Raw genomic sequence first — 22,395 nt, 5'->3', positions numbered from 1 at the left:
TAGACAGTGCAGTAACAAAATATGTATGCTGTTAATGATTTACCCTGTGTAACCATGCAAATGTATTATTTTACAGTCACTCATTCTCGCTGATGTGCTCATCTGTATATTTATACTCTAGGCAAGCATTCTTAATATCACGCGAAATCCCTCCTGCTGTCTACAAACCTTCATCTCCTAGAGACGGAAAAGCGTCTCGGGAGGGAACACTGGCGTTATTGGTTAACAGCTACTTCCCTCGCTCCGCCTTTTAGATTTTGTAGACAATTTCCAAAGAATGGCTGTCAGGCTGGTGTTTTGTAACAGTTTAACAATTTGGGCGTCAAATGACCGTCTTTTGGAGAAAACAGTTACAGCGTAAACGAAGAACAAAATACAGTAGTACGTGAACTTCAACGCAAACTGCTGTTTAAAAATGTAAGTACCAGACTAAACTGTTTATCAAAGGATAAAGAGGGGAGGATGGAAACGAAATTAAACGTTACGTTGAAGCGATGATAAAGGAAGAGGAACAGCACACAAGATGACAATTTCCTCTAAACAGCATGTGCATTTTAAATCCTAAAACTATTATTATTTTAAATATTGTGTATGTTATAATGCATTTAGTTGCTACCAAACCAGAATGTGCTAATTTGTAGTTTATTCAAACTACTTGTTTTCGGGGGGGGGGGGGGGGTGGTTGGTAGGTATTATGCTTTGTCCTTAGTTGTTGATTATATACCTCAGTGTTGCCCTGGTAACCTGCTCAGGTTCTCTTAAATTTGCATTAATGAGGTAGTGTGATATCACTTTTTTAAACGCCGGAGGTACAAATACATGTTGTTTATCATACGACAACGATTGCATTTAAGAAACAAAGTATCCCTTATATAACTTAACTGCATAATATCAGTGGTGGTAAAAGTCTGGTAAAGCACAGGTAAGTACAGCACAGTGTTACATCACAGGTAAGTATAGCTTACGCTTATACGTTTACCATACTAAAATCATGGCAAAGGGTAAGGCGGCATAGTGAAATATGGATAACGCATTGGTAAACATTGTAAAGCATATTTTAGGGGAAGCAGTGTGGAGTAGTGGTTAGGGCTCTGGACTCTTGACTGGAGGGTTGTGGGTTCAATCCCAGGTGGGGGACGCTGCTGCTGTACCCTTGAGCAAGGTACTTTACCTAGATTGCTCCAGTAAAAACCCAACTGTATAAATGGGTAATTGTATGTAAAAAAGAATGTGATATCTGTATAATGTGAAATAATGTATAATGTGATAGCTTGTAACAATTGTAAGTCGCCCTGGATAAGGGCATCGGCTAAGAAATAAATAAATAATATTTTAAAACCTGGGTAAACTATGGTAAAGCACATCCACAGCAGAACCATGGCAAAACAACAAAATGATCTTGCAAATTAACCGTAACATGGTTACCCATTATAAAGCCTAATAAAAGCAAAGTAAAAGAATGTGAAAATAACTGTAAGAATTATAAAATTGGTTGTGCAAATTGGTCAGCTAGGGCGTCTTCATTTACCTGACAGAAAATGACATTTCCATGTGGAAGGCGTTGGGCTGTGTTTTTTCACTATACTCAATATAAAATAATAAGACTGTTGGCCTTTTGTTATTTGAACCTAGAGATTTTCTGTTGCCATGGAGCCTGATATAGTTCACAGAATCTGATTCTGAATTGCAGTAACTAGAGCTGGAGTCTGGGTCAGTGCACAGAGAACAGGCCCTACTTGCTGTTATTTTCACAGCCAGTGGGACAGAACACACATCTAGGCCAATATCCCAAAATGCTGGCTGATATGTTTCTGCACTTGGACATTACAAATACAGTACTCTGAACAGGCCCACTTGATAATGACTATCAAAACTGCTGTACCATTTTTAGGCATATGTTGTAAAATGGTGGATCATGGAGTGACAGCGTAAAATCCATATTTATGGCATGTTGATGGTGCCTATGCAAAGCTTGCTGTTGTTGCCTTCTCCAGCACTGATTCCGTGTGTTTTTAAGAAACAAACCCATAATGTTCATGCTAAGCAGCGCTATGCCTTCCATGAGCACGGGCTCCATATTTGCAAGGTTGTAAACAGACAGTGCATGGTGGGATACTATCATATTAAGTTCCACAGTCCATTGCGCTGCTAGGAACTATAACCAAACTGTTTTAATAGTGTTTGTACACATTTAGCCCTACTAAACATGAAACGGTCCTTTAGTGTGTGGACGCTTTGAGCTGGATTAATTCATGTTTTTTAGTACGGCTTTTGAGATCGGTTATGTAGTGTGGACCGGGCCTAAAAGCCGCTTTCATCTTTCATTAAACTGCTTTCTCATACCATGGGAATAGGTAGATCCAAGTTCTGGCAACTTGATTCATTTTAACTTACGTGTTTATCCACGTTTATGTGTGCAATTTACCATATGTTTCTATACTATTCCTATTACTCTATTTGCTATGGGGGGGTGGGCTTTACAAATGATATGTGGAGAAAAGTATCACATTTCCTATTCAACTTTCAGCTGGAGGAATTCCAAGAACACCTCTGTGATGCACACACTTGCAAACTTGTGACTTCAAGAGAACAGACAAATGAAGCTAAATCAGATTCATAACACCGAGTTTCAGTTAGTACTGGATTTGCTAGCCCATGTTTAAGATTAACCCATGCTTGGAATTCCTCTGCCTTCCCCAGAGTTTATTAAGAAATAAGTCTTGATACTATACTCCTAATATTCCACCTGTTCTGGAGTGACAAAATAAGCCTTCTGTAGGATTGGGGGGCAGTAATTTAGTTTAAAATACTTGCCAAACTATTTGAACTATTTCATGATCATTCCCATAAGGAGGTAAGAATAGAAAAACATGGCCTATAAGCTTGTAAGAACAGTCATTTAATCAAAGATCAGCATTTAAGTTGTAATGCTGCAGTTACAGATTGGAGAAACTAGTGACTGTGCATTGTTGGAAAAATGTTATTCACATAGAAACCAGATTTTGTTAAACATATTGTACATGATAGTGTAAAAAGGTGTGCTCTTGCCCTTGTTGAAAAATTGTAGTTGAAAGTATACAAACATTTCCAAATTAATCTGCTTTTTTCACAATTGCTTCTGTCCTTGCTATTTAGTGCGACACAGTCAACCAGGAAAGATAAATGGCATTTGTTTAAAAGTAAACCTGTCACAGAGACACTAAAACAGTCAATGCAAAAAGCACCTGAATATCAAAAACAATTTAAAAAATAAGGTTGCGTGTCACCTGGTTTGCAGCTAATGTATTGGTAGAGAGTATGCATAAAGCTGAATGGCATACATCGTAAGATTTTTGCTTCCACCAACCAGAATGGCATGTAAACAAGAGGCTTGCCTTCATCATTGTTTAGAGTATAATTTCACACTCTACTAGTGGCACCATTTACACCTATCCAGTTGACATAAGGAATGTGCACCTTTATCAGCTTGCCTATAAACCCAGATAGTTGAATCAGCTTCCACCAGTGATGTAACTCTAACAGGCCTAGGAATTAGCATGCCATGAAAACTATTTGACATGCAGATGTTTTGGGGAACAAAAAGAACAAAGCAGTACCCAATTGAAATTGAGCGGAAGGTTAAATGCCGTGTGTCCAGCATAAAAACACAAGGGCTTGTACATGAAAGTGTTTTTTAATAACAAGTTGTACATGTTGTACGTTTACACAACCAGGAAACAAACAGGAAGGAATTAATCTGGCAAACATGAGTCAGTTGGTCTTATTAGTCAATAAAATGTTCTATATGTATAGGCCCATGTATAGGTGATTAACTTATTCTTATTTACTGAAGTGCAAACTCACTTTGCAATTAGTTTGCCTTCCATGCAGAATGATATATAATTAGAGAATATTTAAGGAACAAACAAACAAAGTGAGATGTACATAAATTGTTGAAATGATGGCTGGATCAGATTGCCTCGTTATTATCTGTGTTAGTCATTCAAAAGGAACAAGAATGGTTGCTAGGTGTCCATATATAGTATACTGCAAACTTTGCTGTTTGCCATGCTGTTTTGCCTGAAGTTGATTTGAGCCTTATGTGGCAATAACACAAATTCCTTTTTCACATATGTAACTATTATTACTATTACTTACCCTGTATGTTTCCATTTACTTTTGTGGAACCATAAAGCCTATGTGGTCAAATTGTTTAGTTAAACTATATCAACATTATTATGCTAATTGTTATGCCAAAAAAAAAATCAAAGGCCAAAACATTGTTTGTGAAGGAAGTGGTTTCAAAGCCATAAAACATGCAGACTGCTGTAACATGAGTAGACTTCTACATATACAAATAACAGCTGTTGTGACTGGCATTACATCATAAGCCCTGTTTAAAAACAGAGTTTACAGTGGGATGGTCTGCTTTACAGTTGATCAAGACTGAGGCACAAGGGTATACATGAATTTCTATAATATAACATGCACCATGTGTATAGTGAGATGGCTTGTTTTTATGGGTTAAAACCGAAAGTCAGAAGCCCTAGTTATATTGTAAACATTCTGTTTGTCTGGAGACAAAACCAGATCTCACGAAAAAAGGAAGAGTTGGCATTTGAACCAGGATTTTGTGGCTTACATGCTTCCTCAGTAATCTGTAGCCCTCATTTTGCTGGTTATAGTGATTTTTTTTGTTATGAAAAAACTATCAATATGGGTATAGTCCTCATTGTATATTCTAATACAATGTGTCACTGGCTTTTTTTTGAGAGGCAATATGTTTACTGACAAATATCTAAAAAAAAAAAAAAAAGAATCCTGGCAAAAATGTGGACAACAGGAATTTCACAAGCCCAACTACTTAAGCAATGGAACCTGAAGAAGAGGGCTTTATCATCTTGTAAGGCCCGTCTCGTGTCGTTAAATGTTCCGAGCCAAAGGCGAGTGTATTTAATATAACGAGAAGGGCCTTTCCAGATGATAAAGCCTTCCTATGAGGGTTCTGTTGCTATTAGAAAATGGATACGTTTAAAAAAGTAACAGGTGTACAGGTGATGCAGTGCTCAGGAATGATTTGAAACAACACAGGTTAAACAGCTCTTTATTTACTGGTAAATTATTATAACTGGCTCTACACACCAATATGTGTCACTTGGTTAAACCACAGGGTTCAGTCCTGAAATAATAATGCAGTAATAATAAGACACAACACAGACACAACCACTTCTCCAAACAGTGAGTGCTCGTTGTGCAGGTAGTGCTATACAACAATTATGAAACAGTGATGCAGTGTAGTCTGGGTTCAGTGCTGGCCTTTAGCAACAGCTCCCGGCTAGTGTTAGCCGTCTAACAATGACAAACAATGATAGAACAACAAAACAAACAAACACGAAACACTCACGGTTATTTTATATCTGTACTCCTTTTACAGGTTCGTCCTTAACCATAACAAAGGAACAGATCGCTCGGCCACATCCCCTGATATATATTCAGTCACGCCCCCTTTGGTAGCGAGTGCAATCACGTCTCCACCAATCCATGACTGACACATCACCTATAGATAGATAGGACAGCGAGGAAGCAGAATAGTCTACATTGACAGACAACATTCAGAGGGTGTGTAAAATACACAAATACTGTATTTACATATTTTCAGGCAGATTGATTTGGAACAGTGATTAAGCATAGTTTGAAAGGTAACATTCTAGGTCCTTTATCAGAGATTTAAGCCCTCGTATTGGCCAATCAGGTTATAGGAAATCTCCAATTCATTTTCTAATGTGAGATAAGGCATCCACAGAAATAATACCATAGAAGAATTCCTAACCTTAATGTTTTGGCTACATTTGTATAAGAGCCTTCCACTATTACCAGGTTCATTTGATGTTCTCAACACTTTGTTGAACGCAAACCCTAATGATTTATAATGCTTTGAGGTATATTTACCTCTTAAGGCCTGGGCTGGCACTGGAAAATAATGCTTTAGTTAATGGAGGAAATTATTGTTACCAGCTGAATTCAATTCAATTCAAACCTTTATTTAACCAGGTAAAGACATTGAGAACAAGTTCTCTTTTAAAATGCCGACCTGGCCAAAAGGCAACATAAATACAACAGACAACAATACATGATTTCCATTACACGAGAGTAGATGTTAAAACTTCATGCTGATTTGAACTCGGCTCTCGCCAAGATAAGCACCAACTAAGACGTAGCTTTACAGTAAACTAATGTGATCCATATGTGTCTCCCTCCATTTACGCTTCCTTCCATATGATGATGTAGATATCCTTCTGTCTGGTGTTAATGGCTGAAGTGTAATGCTGGCTCCAGGGATCAGCTTATTTTGCCTCCCTGGCGCATCAGCACACACAACGGCTGCGATGCTGGCTCCGGGGATCAACCAAAGTGCGGCCTCCCCAGCGCATCAGCATGACAACCGTCTGGATTGAGCTAAGTAGGGTACATCTCTGGGGTTTTCAAGTGGGCACCTTCCATCCTCAGTGTTTCGTCGACTAGCCCACGACACCTCAAGAGGGCTCGACGGTGATTCTGGCGTCCCAGCATCACCCCCCTCCGTCCCCCACTCAACTCAGCCCAGCTTACTTACCTGTCCCTAGCCAGAATCTTTCCGTCTCAACCACAGCCAGTTGCTGCTCCTCTCTGCTGCTTCAGATAAGTTCTTCACTGTGCGACGCAACTCTTGGCCACTGAATCCGACGTCTCTGAGAAACCGGGTTGTAGAGCGTGCCACAAATCCTCGACAACCCACTTCCACTGGGTAAACCCGAACTCTCCATCCTCGCTGTTCCGCTTCAGTGGCTAGTTGAGCATACCGCAGTTTCTTCCTCTCATACGCCTCATCTACAGCATCCTCCCATGGCACTGTTAACTCTACCAGGTGAACAAGGCGTGCTGATCCAGACCACAAGACAATATCTGGTCGAAGGTTAGTGGTGGCAATCTCAGGTGGAAAAATAAGCCGTTGACCAACATCTGCCAGCATATTCCAGTCTCTAGCAGCTTCCAATTGTCCTGGGCGAGGATTGGTTTTAACACCTTTTCTTGGTGGTTGCTCTCCTGGGCGGAGGAATGTTGTCTTTTGTGTGTAATGTTTTGATGGAACAGGTGGCAACTTATTGGTCATGTTACGCTTGTCTTCCAATGCTAAGGCCAAACATCGCAGCACCTGGTCATGGCGCCAAGTAAACCGTCCTTGGCTAAGAGCCACCTTACATCCTGTCAAAATGTGCCTTAATGTTGCAGGTGATGAACACAAAGGACATGAGGGATCCTCTCCTACCCAGAGGTTTAGGTTCTGTGGTGATGGGAGAACATCATATGTTGACCTGATGAGGAAACTGATCCTGCTCTGTTCCATTGACCATAGGTCTTGCCAGCCAATCTTGCGTTGTTCCACACTCTCCCATCTCATCCATTCTCCCTGTTTGGCCTGGGAAATGGCCTTTATACACCTCATCCTCTCCTCCTGCTTTTGCACCTCGTTGACTACCAGCTTCCTCCTTTGAGCTGGGGCCGCCTTGTGCCATGTAGGAGGAGTTGAACTGAAACCAAGACCCCCTCTTCCATGCTGAACTTGCCCCATGATATCACCAATTCGAAGGGCAGCCTTTGCATCTTCCACAGCTTTCTTTGCCGCCCACTTTCTTCCAGTTTTCAACACAGGTGCTGCCTCCCTTACGCATTTATCGCGTGACTCTACTAATGTCATTTCCAGTCTGACCTTGGCGCACTTAAACTCCTCGGTTAGAGCAGAGACTGGTAGCTGCAGTATTCCTTTACCATAAAGTCCCACTCTGCTGAGGCAGCGTGGAACTCCCAACCATTTCCTGATGTATGAACTGATTAAAGCTTCCAGCTTCTCTACTGTTGTCAAAGAAACCTCGTACACAGTCAGTGGCCACAGCAACCTCGGCAGTAGACCAAACTGAAAGCACCAGAGTTTTAGTTTACCTGGTAGAGCGCAGCTGTCTATGCTCTTCAACCCCTCCACCGCTTGTTGTCTAACTTCTCCCACACGAACTGTGTCCTTTAGATCCCCGTCGTACCATCTCCCAAGACTCTTCACTGGCTTCTCAGACACTGTTGGTATTGCCTCACCATTAATGAAGAATGTTTTATCTACTACTTTGCCTTTAATTATAGAGATGCTCCTTGATTTAGTGGGCTTGAATTGCATTCGTGCCCATTCAATGTTATTGGTTAATTTGACCAATAATCGATTAGTGCAGGCTACTGTTGTAGTCATGGTTGTCATGTCATCCATGTATGCTCGAATTGGTGGTAGTCGCATTCCAGAAGCCAAGCGCTCTCCTCCTACTACCCATTTTGATGCCCTAATGATTACTTCCATTGCCATGGTAAAAGCCAGTGGAGAAATGGTGCATCCTGCCATTATTCCAACCTCTAGGCATTGCCATGTAGTGCTGAATTCTGAAGTTGAAAAACTGAATTGTAAATCTCCAAAATAGGCTTTCACTAAATTTGTTATTGTCATCGGTACACTGAAAAAATCAAATGCTGCCCAAAGTAGTTCATGTGGCACTGAACCATATGCATTAGCCAAATCCAGGAATGTCACATGGAGCTCCTTCCTCTCCTTTTTAGCTGATTGAATTTGTTGCCAGATCACATTGATGTGTTCTAAGCAACCTGGGAAACCTGGAATGCCCGCTTTTTGTATTGAAGTGTCAATGAAGCAGTTCTTTAATAGGTAAGCTGACAATCTCTGAGCAATAATGCTGAAGAAAATCTTGCCTTCTACGTTTAATAGGGAAATGGGACGAAACTGACTGATGCTTGTAGAATCTTTTTCTTTAGGTATAAAGACTCCACCTGCTCGGCGCCATGCTCTTGGTACAACCTGTTTTTCCCATGCCACTTTCATCAATTTCCACAGAATTCGTAGAACTCCTGAAGCACTCTTGTACACTCTGTACGGAACTCCATTAGGCCCTGGAGATGATGAAGCCCTTGCTTTTTTCACAGCTTGCTCTATTTCTTTCCACTTAGGTGCACAGTCCTCCATTTGGTATTCTGGTGGATTGATAGGTGGGATGTCTGACGGAATTGACATAGGCTCCTGCCTTTTTGAATCTGTATGTGTTTCCTCCAAATATCTCTCCAGCTCAACCTTAGATGCTTTTAGTGTGCCATTCTTCTCACTGGTGAATAACTTCTTTACAAATTTGAATGGGTCTTTATAAAAGTTAGCTCTCGCACGCTCCTTCTTTTTGTAGCGTTTCCGTAGGCGCTCAGCTCTGCGCAATGTTGCAAGCTTATCTTTTATGACCCTTTGTAAGAGATTGAGTCCCTCCTTCTGACTTTGTTCTGCTCTTCTCCATTGGTTCCTCAGCTGTCTCCTTTCTCTAACTAAGCGTTCAATCTCCTGCTGCCGTCTAGACTTTCCAGGAATAGTTTGTACTTTTTCCTTCCTTTTTTCAACTCCAAACCTCTCACTTCCATATGCGTAGATGATGTCCCCAAATTTATCCAGCTTCTTTTCAACTGTTCCACTTAATCTTTCCAATGCAACGCAGAGATCTGTGTTTACTGTGTCCCATGCAGTTTTCTCACAAGCTCTTGGCCATTTAACTCCAGGCTTGTGCCCGTTGAGGTTCTTTTCTCTCTTATGCTGGTTTGTCTGACCGGGTTCACAAGGATCATTAGGTTCATCACTAACTGTGTCCATGCAAGTCCTCCTCACATCTATGACAGGGGTGCTGATATCCTGCGAACTGTGGTTTGCTTCCTGTCGCTGGATTTCATTCGACTGACTTGACTGACTTCGTAAGAAGTACTGATCAATGCGAGGCCCTTGTCCCTTCTCCCTCAAGCATTTCATTCTCCCTTGATGAATCTTCAAACCCCTGACCGTTGTCGCCTTGCTCCAGCCGCAGACACAAACCTGGAGTTCCATGTCTTTGTTAACTGCAGATCTTGAACTAGTCTTTTGTGAAGTACTCTCCATACTCATATCCGTTTCCGTTCCTAAGTCGTTAACCGTGTTGTCCAACGTTGAGTCATCTTCCGCCCCCGCTCTCGCAGACTCTAGGGGTATTTTTCTCTTTAATTTCTTAGAAGCCTTGGGCGGGTGTCTCCAGCATCCTGTAAACACAGAGCTGGATACTGCCGACAAGGGTAGCTAACCCTTACCAGCCCCAATGGGGTCTCTTTCCTCCTGTCAGCTGTCTCTCCAGGCTGTCATAGACAGTTAGAGACATTACAACAATATGAAATCAATAAAATCAAATAAAATCAGTGTCTGTTCTGACAAGCACATGAAACAGGGAACAAAGCTTCAAGTCTAGAAAAGAAAGCGCCCTCTGAGATAAAACCAGGGAGTGTAAGCCTTGATTGTAACTCATTCCAATCATGAGCAGCTGCATATTGGAATGAGTTATGCCCAACAGCAGTAAAAACACAAGGGACAATTAAACTAATCAAATTGCTGAATCGAAGGTTGTAATAGGAGACCGATATAGATGAATGCATTTGTTAATCTTGAAAAACTGAGGGGTAGATCAAGAGAGCTACAAGTGCAGTCTAAACAGGTTTTACCTCAATTTGGCTGTTTAAACACATTTTCTCCACTAGACAACAGAGAAAAGAAAACAGTAGCCCATCATAGTTTATTCTAATATACTGTTACACACTGCCAGCGTATGTTTAAAAATGTACTGTATACAACTATAGCATTTCGATTTCAAGATCAAGTCACTAACACACTTTGCCTAAAATATTCGATAAACAAAGTTGTTACAAGGAAGGTAGACACAAATCAAGCACGTCCTATATAGACTTAAATGTGCTAAACTTAAATGACCAACAAAATAATTATATAGCGTGTAAACTGGGGAAAATAAACAAACAATGCTGGGGAAGGCTAAAATAATATAAATCTAACAGACACTAACAGAGAAAAAATAAACAACACTAACAACTAGATTTGGGTCACCCACAGGCCCTGCGGTTACCCCTATGCAGGACTGTAGTGGAAGCTACTTGTATTTACTTACTCTCCTGGGCATTTCACTGGTTGGAGTACAGTTACACTTCACTGATGAGCCCCAAACTGGACAAAACAGTTGCTGTACTCTTAAAACGCTGTGAATGTAGAAGCTTTTTGGTGACTTTCCTGCAATTTGATTGGCTCTTGTAATGCTGAAATGTGCATATCCCGATTACCCATCTCTGGAGGGGTGTTTGATACTTGAAACTTTACTCCTAAACTTCACTTATATTCCACTTACAGTTACTTTGAAGCCTTGCTAACTCAATGTACTTTAACTGAAATTATAATAGGCTATAACTTTAATTACTGTGCTCGGTAAGATCACAGTTCAATTTCAAGAACAGAACAGATTCTTTACATTCTTTAGCTCTGCACTCCTGCAGTGTTTGATTAATGGTTTAGCAAGAAGCTTGAATGGGCTTCTTGATTGTGTTAAGCACATTGTGGGAGTCAAATCAGAATATTCTTTAAGGGAAAACTTTAAACATGGGCAAGTCTAAGCTTGCTCGGTTAATACAATTATGGAGTAAAGCTTGTGGACCTACAGATCTACAGTGGTACATTGTGAGAATGGCATTGTATTTTTCAGCAGTACTGGTACCAAAATAAATTGTTTAATCATCAGATCAATTATAAATCCCAGTGAGCACCTAAGCCAAGAGAAAGCAAACTGCAGCTGTAGAAATCCCAAGTTATTTTTATAGGTAACATGTGGGTGAGCTTCTAGTGGCGGGATTGATTAATTTTTGTGCATTATTTAATTATTAAGGTGCATGGTTTGAGACGATGGGGCATGGTTCGAGAAGGATAGGAACAAACACTTCCCCAGGTGACATACGCCAATTTGTCAGCTTACATATTAGTACCCCCATTCTTGTGAGCTGCGATAAGTTCCACCATCAAGGGACTTCAGATTTATTCTTCCTGCTATGTTGCAATGATTTGGGCATGGTTTTAACCCAACACAGGGCCTTTATATAGGGGCTGGAAAGGTTGTCAGGATAAAAAAAACAAGATGTCTAAACTCTTACGTCCCTGTTTTTTCATACACTGTCAGATTATTTTAGTAAAAATCACCCAAAACAATATTTTCTTTTTTTTATGATTTGCATGCAATAAAACCACATTACATTTCTGTCAAAATACTTGAGCACTCTTTATTAACAGTAATTATTGTTTTTTTTTTTTTTTTTCAGTGGTGCTTATTTACTGGTATAAGATTAGGTGTACTATTAGCTCTATTGTTGGGATGTGGTTACTATGGAAAGTGTTGCTTAAGGCATAGAGAAGTTGGTTTCTCAGAGAGCAGAGTTGTTTCAGATGTAGATGCAGCTACATTTCCCCTTTTGAGATTAGATCTTCTGTAAAAATCTGCTGTACTGAATAACAATTTCTGTCCACAAATCCTGTTGCAGACCATTTGTACCAGCTGTTTTTGCTGGTTGCAGTTCTTCGCTTCTGTTAATAGTTTATTATTGCAATAACCTTATTACAAAAAGGTTAGAAAATGGTTTGTAATTAAAAAAATGTTAATAGTTTATTATTGCATATTGAATTGTTTGTTAAGGCATTGTTTTCTCATTCTATGTTGTGTGGCAGCAGCAGGTGTATCTCACAGATCTGTTTATTTAGTATGTTCAGTTTGGCTTACAATTCTGAGTGGCTAAGGCTTCTTCTTAGTTATAATTAGGGCTTCTGTTTTTCAGGTTTTATTAATTGTACTTTTCAGTGCTTATTTTTAGCTATTTTCGAGTTTTATGTAAATCTGTTTTTTTCAGGGCTTTCTTTTTTGATATGCTGTATGAAATTAGTGTTTTCGGTTACTTTCCAAAATGCTTGGGCGTTTTCTTTTTTGTCTGTCAAAATATGTATAGTAGTAACTCAGCAGTACTTGCACACTTAAGTTGTACCTTCTTTCCATTGCTGTCTTCCACAACGAAATCCCTATGGTCACGGGCACATTCTTCTGGGGTTTGTGTGTGTAGGCTTTTTTGTACATTTCGCCACAATTCTGTTTTAAGTCCTCTGTATCTTAACTGTAATACAGCTTGAAACCCCGCTAATAAACCCTCTATCCTGATTGTAATCTTGTTTTAAATCCCGCAAGCAGAGTCTCCAGTAGAAATGTAGGAATGTGCTGTCATTCAGTAGTTGGGACAGGTTTAAAGTATTGAAAACGAATCAATGATAGATGCACGTCAGGAAGGCAGGACATTGCCCAGCAGCACTGGGAAATGTATTTATTATTATTTTTGTAGTAGGTTTTATTTTTGAATGGGAAAAGGGTAAAGTCAACGTGAATTGATTAACCATTTCCACAGTTATCCCAGTGTTTTCCGGTGTTTATTGGCTATCCACCGATTTCTTTTTTTTTTGTATCTGGGGTGTTTTATTGGGTTCTATCGGTTAAAACCAAAAATCAGAAGTCCTAGTTATAATTCACTGAAAAACAACCAAAGAACAATCATGAAAAACACCTAAGATACCTAACTGTAATAAGATATATATATATAAAATGTCCTCAAAAATAACAAAAAAACCCAAATACCTTTTTTGTTATTATATTTGCATACTCTAGCCATGCCATTGCAGTGTTCTCATGCAAACGAGATGGACAGAAAACCACCTTAACACTCAATCATTACAGGGGAAGATTGTTATCTCATGTTTCCTAAATACAATTCATTTAAACCAACAAACCCTTTTTGTCTTTTTAGTGATCCATGGCTTTGGAAGTCGAACTAATGTTTTCTGAGCTGCCATCACAGATGGAAACAAAGACTTATGGAAAATGGAACTACTCTGACCTAGAGAAGGATATCCCAGAGCTGGTTCATGGTGTGCACCAGCTCATGACCATTGATGAAACAAAGTCTCCTGCACACAGATCCAGAGAGGCACTTTCAGCTGAGTCATATTCAGTACTGAGTGCTGGAGGGTCACACGGTCGCAGCCAGAGGAAGACGGTTGCAATCAAACCGTCTTCCAGATATTCTTCAGGAAAAGCCAAGTATGCAATGAGAAAGCCATTGTACGATATTTCCACTGACCACAAGAAGCCATCTTCCCATGTAAGGAGAGAGTTGTTTCAAAAGCACTCAGAAACGGTGAGATAAAGATATGTTCTAAAATGTATTGCCAACATTTGAAAAAAAGGTTAGAAAATGGCTTGGAATTAAAAAATGTTGTCTCTCTTTTTTTTTTTTTTTTTTTTAATTTAGTCATCGGCAATGGTTTTTACCCTGGTTTTCTCCCCAATTTGGAAGGCCCAATTATTATTTTTATCCCGATTTACGGCTGCAACTCCCGCGCCGACTCGGGAAATGGCGACAGACACATGTGCCCTCCAAAACTTGTCCTGCCAAGCCGTCTTTTTTTCGCACTGCAGGTCTACAGTGAAGCCACCAGATTAATAGTGCCGGAGAACAACACAGATCTGAGTGGCTACGACAGCAGACCTGTAGGCGCCCTATCAGTCACAGGAGTCGCTGGTGCGCGGTGAACTGAGGATTACCTTGCCGACCTGAACCCTCCCCACCCGGGCGGTGCTCGGCCAATTGTGCGCCGCCCCCTGGGAACTCAGCGATGGCATAACCTGGACTCGAACCAGCGATCTCCAGGCTATAGGGCGCATCCTGCATCCTGCACTTTACTGGATGTGCCACTCGGGAACCCTGTCTTTGATTTTTTGGGGGGGCTTAGGTCGGCCAGGGTATCCTCGGCTCACCGTACACCAGTGACCCCTGTGGTCTGACTGAGTGCCTGCAGGCTTGCCTGTAAGCTGCCCAGAGCTGTGTTGTCTTGTGTCTGCACGGTGAGCCTGCAGTGTGTAAAGAAGCGTGCGGCTAACGGCACACGCTTCGGAGGACAGCTTGTGTTCGTCTTCGTCCCTCCTGAGTCAGCGCAGGGGTGGCAGCGGTGAGCTAAGCCTAAAAATAATTGGACATTCTAAATTGGGAGAAAATAATACAAATAATTGGCAACGACTAAATAATAAATAAATAAATAAATAATAAAACTAAGATGGCTATTTATATACTGCAATTGTTTTTTGGTTTTTTTTTTTTTTAAACTGTAGGTTGATCATGTTTAATGATTTGAATTATGTGTATTTTTTTTGGTAAACTTCTTTTAACATGGTCCTACAGTCTTTTTCTTGAATATAAATATACCATATGAATATATACACAGTTCACAAAAAAATGAGTCATAGACCTAACCAAACTACATGTTTCTTTCTTTTTTTTTTTTTTTTAAGGATTTACAGATAGAGGACAAAAGTACCACACTACCAACTCCAAGTTGTGAATATCAGTCAACGTCAGTGAAAATGAATGACAACACTGATTCTGGTTCACCTCATAAAGGCTTGTATGAACCAGCAACCTCACATGCAGCATTGTACTCTAGAGAGTGGCATACCTCATACAGCCAAACAAGTTTAAGAGTTGATAGTGGGATCCCTAGGTCTAGTAGATGTTACTTCTCTAGTCCACCTCTAGTGGACTACAGCACTATGGTGAAGATGAGTCCCAGAGGGCTGTCTGCTCCCCGACCGTCTTCAGTAGAAGCAACTATTCCTTATTCACGACTGTCGAAAAAAAGCACATCTCAGGTTTGGAAGTCTCCAAATACATCCACTCGTTCTGGTAGGTCTTTACATCATAGCCTTGATAAGATGCTGGATTCCAAGCACAGTAGGGAAAAATCTCCTTATCAGGCTGATTACTGGGCATGTGCAATCCCTAGCTCCTTACCTCCATCTCCCAATCGAAAGTCTCCTCATTGGGATCCTGATGAGGAATACAGGGTCATGCTTGATTACACCTATCCCTTAAGACCAAATCATTCTTGTTCCAGGGGCCAATCAGATGGGGATCCTTTAGTTTCTGACCCATTGCTGCAGGATTCTGGAATAGAGCTTGATAGCTTCTGTTACTCAACTAACAACACTCTGAGGTCAGTCAGTACACCGTGCCTTGAATACGACACTGCGGTTTTGAGAAACGACAGTTCATCTATTGAGAGACTGTTCTCAGGCAAAGACTTAGGACCCTCAAATCCAGAGTATAAGGAACCCTGTCATTTGAAATTGGGTTCTGCACACCAGCAGACAGGGTCCTCAAGAAGGTCCATCAGCCCATATTCTTCAGATGACCATGTCGACCTTTCAATCGAAAACTCCAACAGTTCGGCTTGGTTTGAATCGCATAGCAAAAAACTTGTTGAACAGAGAACATGGCACCGTAAATATGGGGTATTTTCATCTTTTGCATCCAAGACTTGTTTTATCCCCACTACACAGATCCTTCCACTACACAAAGCATGGGACAGTGATGAAGAATACCTTTCTCTGCCTTTAAGGCTAAATGAGTTGGAGCTATTATCACAGCAATTAAATACCATAGCGGTGCAGATAAGCAAGCCTGGGGATGTGTGCTGTGAAACACAGCCTGTTCTGAAAAAAGATACTGCTTCATCCAAGCCCCTGTATAATCAAGCGGAGCCCATGGCCAGTGAGGGAATTGCAGATGCTGGTGCCCTATTTGGTACGCAAACCATCAAGGAAGACTATGACCAAGAGAGTGACTCAAAAAGTGCAGAGGGTAAATTTACAAAAAGCAGGCTGAAAAAGGTCTCTAATTTTATGGAGCAGCTTGGAGGATTATCTCATTTTGAATTTGAAAAGAAGACACACGTTGACCAAAGTGGTGGAGAAACGAAGGAATCGCTTATGCAACACATTCAGGTATAGCCTTAATCTTAACCTCAATTTATTGCACGTCATGTATCACAATTATCCCCCACTAGGGATGCATAATCCCAGCAACAGAGATATAGTAGAGCCGTCCATTCACACTATTGTTTTACATTTATCTAGAGAACCTCATCCAATTATGATGAAACTTGCATAGGACATTCTTCTCATATAGATTCAGAATATACGCATATTTGTACAGTATATAAAAAATTATACTTTCACTCATATATAAAACCTGATATTTTTCTTGATACTGAAAGCACTTTGTATTTACAGATTTGGCGTGGTATGTATGTTACTAATTTATTTGTTTTATTTATTTACTGCATGTCATAGTGGCATGAGGTGTGTAAATGGATTTGGGAAAAAGGTAAGTGACACATTTCTCTCATACACAGACATTTTGCTATAAACTGGAGGAGCTAATTCAATGGCTGTACAAAGTAGCTGAGAAAATGGACAACTGGAATCCTCCAACACCAGACATTGACAGTGTCAAGAGCTCCCTTGATGTCTACAAGGTAAATATATCGGACAAGTTTAGTGAAATGTCAGCTTTCTTCCAAAAGAAAATGAAATGTTTAGCAGGTAGAGGAATGAATTTCAAACTGATCTGAGAAGAGTGGCAAAAATCCTAGCTGTAGCACATTTATAATGTTATTTAAGGCTTTGGTGAGCATGAAACTCAAACCTAGTGTTTTTTTAATAAATTTATATACTTCATAGTGTCCCACACAAATGCTTTAGAAAATTATACATTGTATGCCTTCTACTATCAATTTGCAGAAGTTCCAGAGGGAAGTGGATGAACACCAGCCTCTGACCACAGCAGTTTTAAAAGCAGGAGAAATTCTTCTTTGCTGCATGAGCTCCACCTCCCCAGGTAACTCGATTTTAAAAAATTAAAAAATGGGATGAAGCCAAAAGATTCTAGCTATGTGTCTGAATCACCCCTTTTATCTGTCATATTTCTGCTACCCTAATTATTAATCTGCACGTAATCTGCATATAAATCATTGATAGTTAAATCAGTGTGAAATCTAGGGTCACACACACAGTATTCTTCTACTATAGCCTTGATCAGGGGGTTAATCCTAGTGGGTTTTGGTAACAAAAAAAAGTATATGATCCCAGTAGTTAAGGGTTAATATTGCTCAAAATAATTCTGTTTAATTGTTACCAATATATTTTAAAATACATGGGAGTAGGTCTTGGTAACAAAAAGTCCCTATGCATTCAAATTGATTACCAGAATAAGTTATGCAGTCACCTATCCTGACAGTTCATATAGAAAGCATCTATAAAACTGTTTTCAGAAGTTGATTCTACAAAGTACTAAAACCATTTGATACTATTTGCATCACCTGAAATCCCTGCTGTTAGCGACTGATAGCAGTGGTTATTCTAACTCTGACTTTGCGGTTAGTTCTAAAGGAAACTCTGGGACTGATTGAAAAGCAATCGGAGGCCCTGGACAAGCATGCAGAACACTTGTACTCCTCGATACTGACCGCTATGGATATCATTCAAGATGAGATGCTGACAAAGTCTGACCTAAGTGGTGATTCCACTGTGGATTCAATTCAGGTAAAAATGAAGGTAACCATTTCAGAATGATTTAGCCTAACTCGACCCCGGTCATATTGCACATATCAAGTGGACAGAATACCATTGTAATTTTAGTTTTAAATAAGCAAAGCCTTTCTATTTTTTCTAGGGCAAATCAGATTAACATTTTCTAGTGATTTTTGAAATATTTATATTAATAGTATAAGTGCAGTCAATTGGGACAATCTCCTAATAATATCACTTGGGTTATTATCACACTCTGGTTAATATGAATCACATTTTTCAATTCTACAGCTGATGTCCACAATTGCTGTGCCACTGGTATTATAAAGCAGTGCCAGAAGTAAACTGTAGACAGGGCCTGAAGGAATTAATCTTAAGAGCTCTGGTCATGATGATATTATGCAATGAAGCCATCCACTTTTCCTGTTACAGACAAAGAGTCCACCTAGTGGTACAAACCGGCCACTTTTACCAGCTTTGAATAATACTGCTGGATCCAGAAAAAAACACTCAATGAATGGTAGAATAAGTAGTAATGCTAAAAGAAATAAAATTGCATTCTACTATTTCTTGTTGAAATGGATTCTAAATAAGCCTGAAGGCACTAACTGAGTTGTCATACCAGTGAAGAATAAAGGCCTGCATTTTTCTGATAAGATTTCTCCTGTAGCTTTTATGTATCTTTTCTTCCAACCAAGAACAAGTCTTCATAAAGCATATATAGCTTGAGTTTCCTTTGAGAAAGACATTTCATCAAGGTCCGTACAAGAAACAAAAAAAATGTTTTTCTGTCTTGTGTCTGTGTAGCAATGAAAGATTCATTTGTTGCTTTGATTTTTCTGGTATGAAGTGTCACTTCCTTAAAACATGCTTCATTTTTTTTTTTATATATGTTAAGATTCAACAGCTGAATGAAAGTGGATTTGTGGAACAAGATCAAGAAATATGAAGACACATTACTTCAGTAAACATAATGTCAACACTATATTTCACTGGTTGTGTAATTGTAGCTTCTTCCCATAAATTGTGTTTTTTGTGGCATTAATATAATGTATTTCTGTTGTGCTGTACAATAATATGATGCATAACATGCTATTGTAGAATCTGCCTTATTATAATATATTGGAATTTCAAGATGATTCGTTTTTATTGGCACTTCTACAGTATGAATATTTAATTTAAAGAGTAAGTAGTGGAGTTCCAAAAAAAAAAAATAGTTATGACTGTGCTACAACTGTTTAAATAATGTACCTGTCATTTTTCCTAACAACTTTTTAAAGCTGTTTTTAAAGCTATTTTCAAAATGGCCACTCTAGTGCACAGATAGTGTAAGGCTTATTGTCCACATTGTCAAACGGGTAACACAGCAATAACGATCCATGATGTGGTGTGGAACAGAAAAGCCAGAGCACTTAAGTTGTTTTTTTTTTAATCGCCCAGAGCAGACATTTTGAAAAGAGCTTTGAAACCGATCTTAATAGTGTAAAAAGTTGGATGTTAACAATGAAAAGAAGAATTACAGGTGTGGTATTTTAAACAGTTGTAGCAACACGTGGGGACGTATAACACTATATATTTTTAAACCCTGCTACTTACTTGAAGTTACTGGCTATAATGATTTGCAGGAATATTTTCATTCTTATATTATTATATAGTCTTTATTAGTAATGCAAGTATCATATATTAAATATTTCACATTTTTATTTGGAATATAATTTGGGTGTTATAACTTAATTTATCTTTCATAAATGACTGCTCAGGCCATACTAGGATTACATTTTAATTTTGGCGCCACTGTACTTTGTAAATAATGTTAAAGTTCTATTACCACAGGGCTACGTTTTGCTGCAGATCCTTCTGTGTCTGGAAGTTTGATTAATGTGTGCAATAGAACAGGGACATAATGTGGATCAAGCAGAATTAGACACCTTGCTACAGCCAACAGGCGTACCCTAAGCCACATCATTTAGAAGTGCTTTAATAAAAGCATTACAAATTCAATAATGTATATGTCAGAATATATTAGCGTACAATAATATATGGTATATATACTGCCTGGACATGTACCTAATGTCAAGTTGGCCAGCCATTTGCCATGTTCACAACCTGAACACTCTCCCTTCGTTTTGAAATTGCCGATGCATTCTCATGACTAATGTCTTAGAGCAACCTACCAACATGACTGTCCTTGCTTCTGTGGCACTAAGTGCACCCACTCATTTCGTCGAATGCTGTTAGATCTTTGCCTTTTCTCATTTATTATTATTATTATTATTATTATTATTATTTATTTCTTAGGGCGGCTTACAATTGTTACAAGATACCACATTATTTTTAAATACAATTACCCATTTATACAGTTGGGTTTTTACTGGAGCAATCTAGGTATATTAAAGTACCCTGCTCAAGGGTACAGCTGCAGTGTCCTCACCTGGGATTGAACCCATGACCCTCCAGTCAAAAGTCCAGAGCCCTATGGTGGACTGTTTGAAATTGTGCTACTTCTGTAGCTTTATAATGCTGAAAAAATCATTCCTGGCAATGTCAAATCCAATAAGGTAGGCAGGCCCAAATAAAGTGGGCAGGCAGTGTATATATAGATGCAATGTTACACAAATACAGAAACGGGAACACAACCAAATCATTTAGATTTACGAGAATTAGTATAGGCAAAACACATTTGGAGAAATTAAAAAAAAAAAAAAAAAAAAAAAAGACAGATTCAGACTTGATTTTAAGAATAAAGAATTCTCTTTCTCAGCTGTTACTTTTTTTTTTTAAGAAAAAACTACCAAAATAATTTTTATTTATTTAAAGCAAAATTCATTTAAACAAAATGTAAGTCTAATGTACTTCTGCAAACTTGAAAATTCTGCAAAATTATTAAATAAATCTTACCACAAGTGCAGGCTTTAAGATAAAACACTTGCATTCACAGCTGTGCCTCACGTGGGACACACAACTTTTACAGTCAGCACTGTATTCATTCACTGATTTTCACCAAGCAGCTTCCTTTTTTCATTGACACAGGATCTAATATCCTACCTTTCTTGGTAACACCAATGATTGAATTGTATCTCTGCTATTTTTTTTGCCTTATGTGACTTCTTCCAGTAAAGATTGTAATAATTTGTGTATGTGCCATTTGTGTTCTAAGTTGTTCTAAACCTCTTTTCCACTACCTTGACACATCATGTAACAAATACTTGTAATGTTTAATGCTGTCTCTATTATGCTGTAATTGTGAACTGATGAACGGTTGGAAATGCAGTTTTACTTGGAGGCTTACAGTATTACTGAGCAACCTGAAAAATGCAGTGATATTTTAACAGAAATTCAGGTTTAATATCAAGGAGTTTTTAGACGGAGAAACAAAAATAAATGCTTGACAATAACTCAAGTAAATTAGGATGCCTTATGTTACACATACATGTTTTTTTGGAATACAACATTAATATATCCATCACATTTCATGAACAAATACAGCGAATCTTCATTCAAAAAGTGCATGAATGTCACCTATTCATTTATTCCTGCCTAAAGACTAGTTCCTTTGTAATTGCAGGTTGTATACTATATATGGCCTTATAGTAATTTAGCCTCGACTGCTGTAATCTATGCTACCAGCAGTTCTGTTTCTTTGAAATCTGTAATGCATGAAACATGTCCAGTGTTAAATCAGAAAGCAAAGAACCTGTGAGAGTGAGTATAACAGTAATGATAAACACAAACAAAATAAAATAGAAAAGTGAGATACAAAAAAAAATAAAAAAAAATACTAGAGAAAAAAATATATATCTTTGATTTGCAGCCCACACAAAGCAGAGCCATATTTTTCTTCAGGCGTTTGTCTTGACTAGTGTTTATGGTTATGGGTCATGTAACTTGATCTTTAAAAAAATAATACAATGCAATGTCAAATGGGTTGTTTTTAGTGCAGAACCATTAACATTTACACCTAAAGTTCCTGTTAGAGGCTGACAGTAGACTACAAGACACCGATTTAGTTATTAAACTAACATACTCTAGTCCAGCAAGATGATAG

At 38.9% G+C, this 22,395-nt stretch overlaps 1 protein-coding gene across 3 annotated transcripts; it reads left to right on the top strand.

Moving 5' to 3' along the window:
- The first annotated feature begins 25 nt into the window (after positions 1-25).
- LOC117410778 (centrosomal protein of 68 kDa-like) lies at positions 26-21,065 on the top strand. 3 transcript variants are annotated; one of them, XM_034017594.3, is made up of 7 exons: positions 26-417; positions 13,735-14,124; positions 15,285-16,766; positions 17,177-17,299; positions 17,565-17,661; positions 18,205-18,377; positions 19,249-21,065. In XM_034017594.3, the coding sequence occupies exons 2-7, from the start codon at positions 13,741-13,743 to the stop codon at positions 19,297-19,299; spliced, it is 2,310 nt and encodes a 769-aa protein (XP_033873485.3). In that variant the 5' UTR covers positions 26-417; positions 13,735-13,740; the 3' UTR covers positions 19,300-21,065. The 3 variants fall into 3 exon arrangements, with proteins under 3 accessions (XP_033873485.3, XP_033873484.3, XP_033873486.3); XM_034017593.3 differs by having other exon boundaries at positions 28-417; positions 15,276-16,766; XM_034017595.3 differs by having other exon boundaries at positions 29-417; positions 15,276-16,766; positions 18,205-18,365.
- Positions 21,066-22,395: the final 1,330 nt, after the last annotated feature.

The sequence above is a fragment of the Acipenser ruthenus genome, chromosome 6, assembly GCF_902713425.1.
Source record: "Acipenser ruthenus chromosome 6, fAciRut3.2 maternal haplotype, whole genome shotgun sequence".
Lineage (NCBI taxonomy): Eukaryota > Metazoa > Chordata > Actinopteri > Acipenseriformes > Acipenseridae > Acipenser > Acipenser ruthenus.
Note: the sequence above shows the minus strand (reverse complement) of the source record. Positions and strands in the feature narration are given on the sequence as shown.